General features: G+C 41.7%; 1 protein-coding gene across 1 annotated transcript; it reads right to left on the reverse strand.

Annotated features, from left to right (window-relative positions):
* Window positions 1-3379: 3379 nt before the first annotated feature.
* Window positions 3380-7903, reverse strand: LOC136481405 (protein sym-1-like). The gene is made up of 8 exons (XM_066478755.1): window positions 7574-7903; window positions 7367-7454; window positions 6579-6673; window positions 6406-6478; window positions 6176-6268; window positions 5997-6083; window positions 5829-5909; window positions 3380-3809 (listed from the first exon to the last, which is right to left on the reverse strand). Exons 1-7 carry the CDS (start codon window positions 7852-7854, stop codon window positions 5829-5831), a joined length of 798 nt encoding a protein of 265 aa, XP_066334852.1. The 5' UTR covers window positions 7855-7903; the 3' UTR covers window positions 3380-3809.
* Between the last annotated feature and the right edge of the window lie 2493 nt (window positions 7904-10396).

The following is a 10396-nucleotide window of genomic DNA, read 5'->3' on the forward strand; positions in this document are numbered from 1 at the left end:
ACTAGCTTTAGACATTCTGAGCACTCGAACAGCTCCACGGCTCTAGAACTCTAAAGCTACACAGAGCATACGTACCAAAACTTAGCACACGTAGGAGCTCCCGTCACTCTTGGCCCTTCGGTCCAGAGCCCGACTGGACCTCTAACACCCCTATCTTATTCTCACTCGTTTGTAACCCCACAACAAACTTTAAGCACCTGGGCTTAGGAATAAAGTCACCGACCGACTCAAACTAGACATAGAGCACGTTGCCTAAACCAATATAAACCTTGTGTCATTGAGTGCTATGCCATATCCGATCACAACGTACGGCAAAACGACAAATATTTATTTGTTGGTCACTTTTTGCACCGACACTAGGTTTGTTAAAGTATCTAGACAGACCACCACTAGAGATCTTAGTAAACTATTTACTGAACATCGTAATATGCTTAAGAATTCTGTGTTGTCTGCTGCTTCCTCTGTTGCTTTGACATCAGACATTTGGTCTGGTAATGCTAAGGAGGATTACATTAGTGTTGTTGATCATTTTGTTAGTACTGATTGGGAGTTACAGAAAAAGGTTATTGGGCTTAGGTTGATTGAGGTGAAACATACTGGTGAAAATATTGCTGAAAGAGTTGCTTGTGTGGTTGAGGAGTTTGGTCTCATTGATAAGGTTTTCTCTGTAACTCTAGACAATGCTTCTTCTAATGCTAAGGCTATAGAAACTTTGACATCTATGTTTGCTAGTTATTTAGGTCCTCATCCTACACATGAGCCTGTTGATCCTTCTAAGCCTAAGTACAGTCTTGTGCATCAACGTTGTGCTTGCCATATCATTAATCTGATTGTAAAATCTGGTTAAAAGAGGTTCAAACCTTACACAGAAGATTTGAGAACTACTATTAACTTCTTAAGTTTCTCTAATCAAAGAATTGCTATGTTTAAGAACTACTGTACTGCTCAGGGTGTTAGACCTATAAAGTTTGGCTTAGATATGGATGTTAGATGGAATGCTACATATCTTATGCTTAAACACTTAGTTTTATATAAGCATGTTTTTTCTGTGTTCATTAATTCCAATTATGGCTCTAAATTATTGTCTGCAAGGCATTGGTATATAGCTGAAAAGATATTGGAGTTTCTGGAACTATTTTATGACTCCACTGTTGTTCTTTCTGGTGTTTACTATCCAACTAGTCCACTTATCCTACATCATCTGCTAGAAATTGCTTCTCATTACATGCAAGTGAAAAAGATCAAAATATAATTGTTGTTGTATATCCTATGAAACTTAACTTCCTCAAATACTGGCAGCATATACCTCTGTTATATTTATTTGCATTCATTTTTTATCCTAGAGCTAAGATGAGAGGTTTATTTAGAGTCCTGGAATTACTTAAAGAGAGCACTAGTTGTGATTATACTTCATATTATGCTGATGTGAAAACTAAAATTTACAAGTTATTTAACAAATATGAGAGAAAGCTTGGTGCAGCTAGGAGTCAAAGGGTTGCACTGCTTGCAAGCCATATAGGTAAGAGAAAACATGCATGGAGAAGAATCTTTGGAGGACCAAGATCTGTTGTTGGTCCTTCCCCTGCCTGTGCCCCCACTTTATCTTCATCTGCTTCTACTGTTAATGAGCTCTCAATTTATCTGGACAGTGACAATGTCACTGCATATGAAGATGATTTTGATTTACTTCTCTGGTGGCGTGACCACAAACTAACCTATCCAATCCTATCTATAATGGCTAGAGATATTATGTATGTTCATGTTTCTACTGTCTCTTCTAAATCATGTTTCAGCTTGACAGGAAAGATAATTAAAGAGCAGCGACGCCGCCTGTTGCCTGAAACTGTGGAGATGTTGGCCTGCATAAAGGATTGGGAGTTAGAAGAAAGCAGATTACAACATGTTGTTGACAACCAAGAGCTGGAGGACTCCTTCAAGAATATGTACCTCGATGAAGATGCAGATAGGACTGCTGGTACTGTTGGTTCATCTGGGGCTGGGGCTAGTACATCTAGGGCTGCTGGTAATTAGTGTTGAGAGACGAGAGAGTGCTCTGTTATTCTGTTATCTCCATTTTGTATCTGTCATCTGTGACTGTGACTGTGTGACTTTGGACCTTTGAACAATGATGGAAGACTTATTAAAAGTTGTGCTACACTCTTTTTCCCTTTCTAGGGTTTCTCACAAGGATGAGTTTTACCTAGAAAGGTTTTTAGTGAGGCACCATTGCATAAATAGCTCAGTTATTTTAATTCTTTTGTCTCATTTGGTGGCTTTTGTTAGAATTGAGAATATGTGACTGTGATCAATTTATTACTTGTGAATGTGAAATACTGAAATGTGAATGAATTGTGAAATGTGATTGTAAAAATGGAGAAGTGTTGGATGAGAGAAGTAGTTTGAGGTGTTTTAATGGCACCAGACTGTGGCCTGGCACGACCCGTGGAATTGGTCGTGCTTAACAGGCCGGCACGGCACGGATTTCGGCCCGTAGGGCCGTGCTTGGGCCGAAGGCCAGGCATGAGACCCGGAAGGGCACGGCACCGGAGGCACGGCGTGCCATGCCGGCCCAACCCCCTACGGGACGAGCTTGGCCCGGGCCCTGGCCAGGCCGGGCCGGCCCGTTGGCCAACTATAGGCATGCTCTGCTGGTCCACCTGGTCGTCGTTGTTGATCAACTGCTTTGACGAGGGCGCCTGTCCTTCTCCCCGCCATGCGACGAGGAAGAGCACCGTGGAGTCGTCGAGGGAGATCTCCGTGACCCTGGCCGCGTCATGGATGACCAGCTGCGGTGGCATGTAGCTCGCATCGCAGGTGAGGTTGAAGCCCTTGAGGGAGCACCCGGGCTCGAAGCTGAACGGGTAGGGCACGCTCACGTTGCCGCAGATGGTCGTGCAGCCGGGCAGCCCGATCACCTGGTCGGCGGCCGCCGCGGCAACAGTCACCAGCCGGAAGATGAGTTGCGACCACACGAGCACCGCCAACGGCGCATTGTTCTTCCAACAATGATAGGTGCGCATTGACCATGTTTACTTGTCTTATAATCCGTACTTTTCAGCTTATTTTTTCAGCCAGAACAATATTTTTCTCTCACAGCAAATCAGCTAAAACAGTGTTTCAGCTTATTTTTTTAGCGAAGCGAACAAGGCCAACTGTCTTAATAGTTAATTCCTCCACTTTCTCTTTCAGTGGCCTAGATACTTATAATGCCACCAGCATCAGTGGCTACGTAGGTACGCCAATTCACGTCCGACGACGGACGGAGACACGTATGTTCCATCTTCCAACTAACTGATGGGCAAATCCAAAGCACGGCCTGCTAACCAAAACAAAACCGTTCCCCATTGATGCTGCTGCTGATCCTCCAAAACAACACAGCCATTATTCCAAAATCCAAACCGCTGGCGAGTACCACGAGTACATGCAAATTATATGCTTCACTGCTGATGTAATAATAACAATTGAACAAGTCTTAAGGAAGCGCACCACCCATGCGTAGCCCTCATTGATAACCATCACAACACAAACACTAACACACATCACACATGTCGTGTTCATTGCGGCAGCAAACCACAACGGCACCCCTGTCATTCATGATCCTCCACCAGATTACACAACCATGTCGATCATAACCATGATCCATTCAGTTTTGTCGACTCTGATCAGAATGACACGCTCCAACATGATGCTAATGTAGTAATGTACAGACCCTACAACTATCAAATGCACTAGATGGATGGATATCCTGGCCAGGAGTCAACTGTTCAATGAATAACGCTCCTCATCACCAGCTTCGAATTTGCGGAGACCTAATGAAGACAGTTCCAAGGAAAAACAAGTTCAGATCCACAGTGCGTGGTAGTCCTTGCAGTCATGCCAAAAATATAATCCAGAAGAACAGTGTATATTTTGACCAGATCCGTTCTCTTTGACTTTAAAGACCTTGTTCAAAAAAAATCAAAAAGTACCTTTGGCATCAATCAGGGTCATGTTAAACTGCAAAAGGTGGTGGGAGCTGACAGGTATGACTTTGGGTTACAACCAGGAGTCACAAGTCATTCGAAGTGTGGGCTGTGTGGCTCCCCGGGATGCCAGAAAAATAAGCACACAGAAACAGAGACCAAGCCGACCTGTGGGCTTCCCAGAAAAAAAAAAACTCAAGCCACAGGGAGAGACATCCCCACGGTGTTTCATTAAGATGAACTTCTTCCGCAGCTTGAGAAAATCCCCGAACCCCGGCCCCACCCATATACAGCGGCACCTGTATCCCCGTATGACGGGACGGCCACAGACCTGTACTTTGGTGTGGGATAGACGAGGGGATTTTTTTACCCTCAAGCCTAAAATTCGTCCCCGTGGGGAATCGAACTCAGGACCTGAGGGTGCTGCCGGAGCCATCTAACCAGTCCGGTTAGTGGTCCTTTTGCGGCTTCCCAGAAAAGAAAAGGAGGAACAGGTACCTCACAGGCATACACAAACCTACTGCTGCCAAAGATCAATGGGCGAACCAAATCAACTAGTATTATGGTGATAATCAGCCTGACAGCCTTCATTGCAGCGACTATGATTTTCTACTTCGAAATACAGCATGGGCAGCCAAGGCAAAAGCAAACTAGTTTTCCTGGCCTGAAGCCAGACAACAACAAAGTGAAGCTCCGACCTGCCACAACTACGTTCACTGAAACCCGAAAAGGCAGTTATAAGGAGATTTTTTTTTTCGAAAATATTAAGGAGAATAATGTAACTCAGGTTTAACTAGCAAATGAGATTGGGTTACTACAAATGACCGATGAATGGTGAGACATTTAAACATCACCATAGCTTACTACTTTCTACAAGTGAACTATGAATGGTGAGACATTTAAGCATCACCCTAGCATCGACATCAAATTCGCAACGTGCAACACAATTTATAATGCTGGTAGTCCAAATTATGCAAAGCCAAGGGAACAACATTTTGACCAGATGCTTCTGGTTAGATTCTAAGGTCAGTCACGTGATGCAAAACAACAAGGAACATCATTAGCATCAATCGACATCATGTTGCATTGCAAAGGTATAGTGAGTTATTAAGGTCTGACTTCTGGAACAGGTCCACAAGGTTGCTTTAAGGGGTGGCAGAAAAGATAAGGTAAGGCTAGGAACAGTAGCCATTGGACAAGGGGGTTAGTATGTGAATCTTATCTCTCTATTAGACTTGATAAAAAAAAAGTTGAACTAAAACTTGATATAAACTGTTGCAGTTCAAACACATCTTACTGAAGTGCAGGATGCAAGGACAGCAAATCCCTCAACCTACAAAACACTTTGAATGCTGCTCCACTATTGCAACTACTTCCATGATGTGTAGCATCATATGAGAGAAAACACCTGACGTATTTAGTTTCATTGGCCTATGAGAACATGTCATGCGTGGGTTTGACAAAGTCAATTCAACATATATGCCTCATCAGTCAAACATCATAAATAAATCATAAATTTTTAACATCTATACATGGCATAGGTTGTGGAAATTAAGGTACAGAAGATTTCTTTATTATGTACTCCTTGAATAGAACATGAAATTGAAATGCACAACCTGCCATAAAGTAAGCAATAAAGAGAGCCGGATATGTGTGCTTGCATTATTGCAGATATGCTGTTCTATGAAATTCTCACACGACAACAAACAGTAGGAAAAGGAAATGATTAATAACCACATTCATATACCAATTTTCTTCTTTATTACTTTCTTTGTTGTAAACAATCAGTAAAGAATGTGATTATCAATTGAACAAATAATCAGAGAGTCTAGATTTGGGGTTATAAGACAGGCTGGGTAATAGTACCTATTTCGCGATAACCTCCTTGTGAGCTTTAAATGACAAAATCACATTCCATGCAAGGGATACAAAATTAGCAGCAAGGACCTGGAAAACAAATTGTAGTAAGTTGGCAAGGGAAACACACGCAGCATGCTAGTATAACAACTTTTGAAAATGAGCATCGTCAAAGACCTGAAACTTCTGAGGGACGAAGTAAAAATTGAAAAACTGAAATGGTATCCATAATTGCCAATTTGCCAACACTGATGATAACCACTCCTGTAGATGTTAGAAACGAAAATTAAACGGCAAGAAAAGAGCAAATGCATGTCATAGCATGGAGCGAAAGAGTATAGAAGGGTTCATCTCACCTGCTTAAGCTTTGGCACTACAAGAGAGGGTTGTCCCTCCAAGGTGACCAGTAAGCTCATAAAAACACCGATGAAAATGGGAGCGAAAATAAACTGAGGAGAAGATAAAAAAAAATAGTCAAAAGAAAATATGACAATTGTAGACACAAAGAAATTGCAGGACATGGAAGCAAAATTCAAGACTATAAATCTGTCCTTGGGGTTGCAAGGGAGAGAAAGAAAATGCAAACCTGATCAAGTATAAGGCGAGCAATGGCACCTGATGCTCCACTGATTGTCACTAATTTACTCAAATACAAGTACCTGCACATGGACACTAATTATCAAACAAACAGCAGTGGCAGAAAAAGTTAGCTACACTACATGGTACTGATAATTACTCTTGAAGCTCAGAAGAGATTACCAGACATGTAAAGTTGGTGCCACAAGGGCAAGGCCCAAAAATGTGAATACAAATGTTCTCCTCAAATCAAGCTCTGGAACTCGATCAATAACAAGCTGGAACAGAAAGAAAATTAAAATTAGGACTACACATGCAGTTGTTTAAGTAGCAAGCAGCAGCAATAGCCATAAATATAGGACCAAAACACTTCAATGAGCCAGCAAGGCCAGTTATCAACATACGGAAAAAAATAATATTAAGCACGTTTTCAAATCACTATTGCAATCCCCTATGCAGTCAATGGATTGAACTTCTTACGTTATTTTCCTTTGCGTGCTTGTTTGTGTGTTTATCTTCCATTTTTGGCATGGCAGCATACATAAAATTCACTAATTGTTAACAACATCATTGTTATTACATAGTAGATTAGAGTCTATAATACTTTGCTTGTCTGAGAATTCATCAAAGGCCAGCGACAGCGATGTAGTACTATTGTTACAGAAAATAACTTCACATACTTCAGGGCACGTCATGCTTGGGAACAAATCCAATTTCAGTGCCAACCCAGATTTATTGAGTGACACAACAGATTTGCGCTGGAAAATAAATCTAAGCTAATTAGGTTGAACAACGCGTTTGGATTCCTGTAGATATTCCAGTCCTTCAATCACTTGAACCATAAACTTTGACAATAGTTTCATGGTCTACAAAACAAACAGTAACATATAGTAGACTGCCTGAAAGTCATTACTGACTACGAAATCTTTGCTGCATTGCATAAAGACTGAAGCCAAATGCTGCAAGTATACCTGGCAGATGAGGTCCCCGGCCAGAGTTAGGACGGCAGACGTGACCGCCTTAGTGGCAATCGGGTTCTTATCCAGAGCCATCAGGTACCTGTCACAATGCATAAGTGCAATTTGAAGTATTGTACACTTGGATTCTGAATTGCGTGTGAGGGAGCAGCACCCACAGGCCACGGCAGAGCAGAAGCACCGAGCGCGGAATCGAATTACCATGCCAGGAAGACGCGCCAGTCCTTGGCGCCTCCTCCGGTGCCTCCTGCGGCCGGAGCGGGACCGCTGCAGAAGGAGGCGGCGGGGAGCGGCTGGACGCGCCCAGCCTCGCGCGGCCGCACGGCGGCTGGGGCGGACAGGGCGGCGGGTCGCGGGGGAGGAGGGAGACGCAGCGCGGGGCGGCGGGAGAGGAGATGAGGCGCGGCCCGCCCAGCGGAGGCGGAGACGGCGACGGCGCGCGGCGCGAGGAGGGAGAGCCGGAGCGCGGACGCCATAGCCATGGCTGGCTGCTGATGCTGCTGCTGCTGCTGCAATGGAGGATGACGGTGGGGTTTTGCGAAGGCGTTTCCTCGCTAGGTTTAGAATACTGGTTTACGTTTCCCTTCCAACGAAAGCGGAAATCAGGGAGACGTAATAGGAGTGATGGTAGTTCACTGGGCTCATTTGAGCACTTCTTCCTTTGCGGCCCATTTGTGTGCACTTGCGGCGGCGCGGCCTCTCCGGCGTGGAGATCCTCGGAGACTGGAAATCTTCGGGGTCCGAACCCGCCTGCCGAACGGCGCGGGAACGGAGGATCGGGCCGAAAAATGTGAAGCTTGTCTGGTTTCGCGGGCCTAAGGCTTTCTCGAGTGGGCTGAAACCTTACTAGACTGCTGAAGAGGTTAGCCCACCACAAATATAGGGTTTAAATCGCTTCGCAACTCTGATGCCTTCGCATAAATGATGGGATAGACCGGAGCACATTACGTTCGTTTCTTTTTTTTCTCTCTTTTAGTTATTCTTCTCTCATTCCTTTTCCTTTTCTTTTCATTTCTTTTTTATTTCTTTTTTCCTTTTTTATTTTTTTTGTTCACGTGCGATGTTCTATTTTTATCTTATCTTTTTTATTTTGATTTCTTTTATTTGTTTTATTTGTTTCTTTTCTAATTATGTTTTTCTTTTATTCATATTTTTTATTTTTTAATCTTTCTTCATTTTTTCTTTTTTCTTTCTTCTTTTCTTTTTTATTTATTATTTTTGTGCATCATTCATTTTTTATTTTATTTTATTTATTTATTTATTTATTATTATTATTATTATTACCTTTCTTTTATTTCTTTTTTATTTATTTTATTTTATTTTATTTTCTTATTATTTTTTATGATGTTCTATGTTATTTTTTGTGAAGTTCATATGTATACATGTGATCTTCTATGTCTTTTTTTTATGTTCAGATGTTATACATGTGATTTTCTGTGATGTTTTTTTTATGTTCACGTGGTATGCATGTAATGTTCTATGCTGTATTTTACGATGTTCGCGTAATATACATTTGATGTTCTCCTAGTATACACGTGATGTTTTATTATGTTTTTTATGTTCACACAGTATACATGTGATGTTATATGATGTATTGAGTGATGTTCACGTAATATATGCGATGTTCTATAATGTATGTAGTGATGTTCTATAGTGTATTTAGTGATGTTCATTGGTATACATGTGATATTCTATAGTCTATGTTTAGGGTGTTTGAAAGTATCAATGTGATATTCGTTTTAATTTTTTCTCTATTATATTTTTCCTTATGCTTTGCTCTAGATTTTATTATTTATTTAATTAATTTTATATCATATTATCATGAACCTAAAACTAGAATATTGTTCTTCTAAACTGAGAACATTTTTCTATTGAAAACGGAACATTGTTCTCTGAACCTAGGACATCGTCTCTGCTCAATAATGTTCTATCTTCATAAATAAATGTTCGTAAATAAAAGTGTATCTAAATATATCCATGTAGGATATTGTTTTGAAGGATTTATTGCAAGAACACGATGGTGCAATTGGAATTTTAATTTGAATATTTGGTTTAACAGTTACGACTTCTTTAATTTGTGCATACGTGAAGGGGGAGGGACGCGGGTGAGGTGGACCCAGGCCCGCTGGTGGGAATCGGCGCGCTGGCGGGAACGCGGATGCTACCGGCCCGGGCGAGAAAATCCATCGGCGCTTTGTATCCGTCTGGCCGTCCGGTGCATAGCACACCCCGCCATAAAATAATGTTTTTCTCTCATAACAAATCAGCTTTAGTCATCTTATCCGCCACAGGAACCATCGACCAAACACCTCGTGGGCAATCTCCAGTGCTGATTCCGATTTAGTGCGGTCCTTCCCTTTTTTTTTATCTTGTTCAGTGTCGCTACCACATCGCTCATGGACATCCTCTAGTCTGGTGAATCGCTCTAGGAGCAAACCCAGCTCAAATATTGGCAAAAGAGAGTCGTCGTTGAGGTCACGTGCACAAGAATAAGCTTGTCGCAGAAGCTGCCCGTCAAGAATAGAGGCAAGATCAGTTGGAAATGCCTCATGAATCCACTGCCTAATATTAGGGAAAGATCTTTGACTCCTATGACTAGACAGATTGAGAGAAGACATTAAACTTTTCTTGCTACGCTGATTTTCAATGACAAATTCATCGTATATAGATTGAACTAAGGGATAGAATCATTCTTATTTTCTCAAACATTCGTGAAGGATGTACAAGTGGGAAAAAGTTCAAACGTCAATTAGCTTTTTTTAGAAAAAAGTTATTTTTTGTTTCTTTAATTATGCAGAAAACAGTATGTTAATTACTTAATTTCACAAGGAATATTAACTGCGTTTGCGATCGACAATGATTAACCACTTTGTAAACAATTGGAAATCAGCCTAAAAAGAAAAAAAATACGTTTCACAAATAAGAAACAAGTCAAATACACGGTCCAACATTAAATTCTTTCAGCCCAGGATCGATAAAATGCGTTCGAATCGTCGGCAACTGTTTAGGCGCTCACTTTCCATT

The sequence above is a fragment of the Miscanthus floridulus genome, chromosome 9 (genome assembly GCF_019320115.1).
Source record: "Miscanthus floridulus cultivar M001 chromosome 9, ASM1932011v1, whole genome shotgun sequence".
Classification (NCBI taxonomy): Eukaryota; Viridiplantae; Streptophyta; class Magnoliopsida; order Poales; family Poaceae; genus Miscanthus; species Miscanthus floridulus.

What these genes read in the sequence shown, in the direction of transcription:
- LOC136481405 (XM_066478755.1), bottom strand. Translation starts at nt 7,854, where the DNA reads ATGGCTATGGCGTCCGCGCTCCGGCTCTCCCTCCTCGCGCCGCGCGCC. An exon ending in TGGCGCGTCTTCCTGGCATG is followed by an intron (nt 7,455 to 7,573) that starts GTAATTCGATTC and finishes GCATTGTGACAG; the next exon opens with GTACCTGATGGCTCTGGATA. An exon ending in TAGTGCCAAAGCTTAAGCAG is followed by an intron (nt 6,084 to 6,175) that starts GTGAGATGAACC and finishes TAACATCTACAG; the next exon opens with GAGTGGTTATCATCAGTGTT.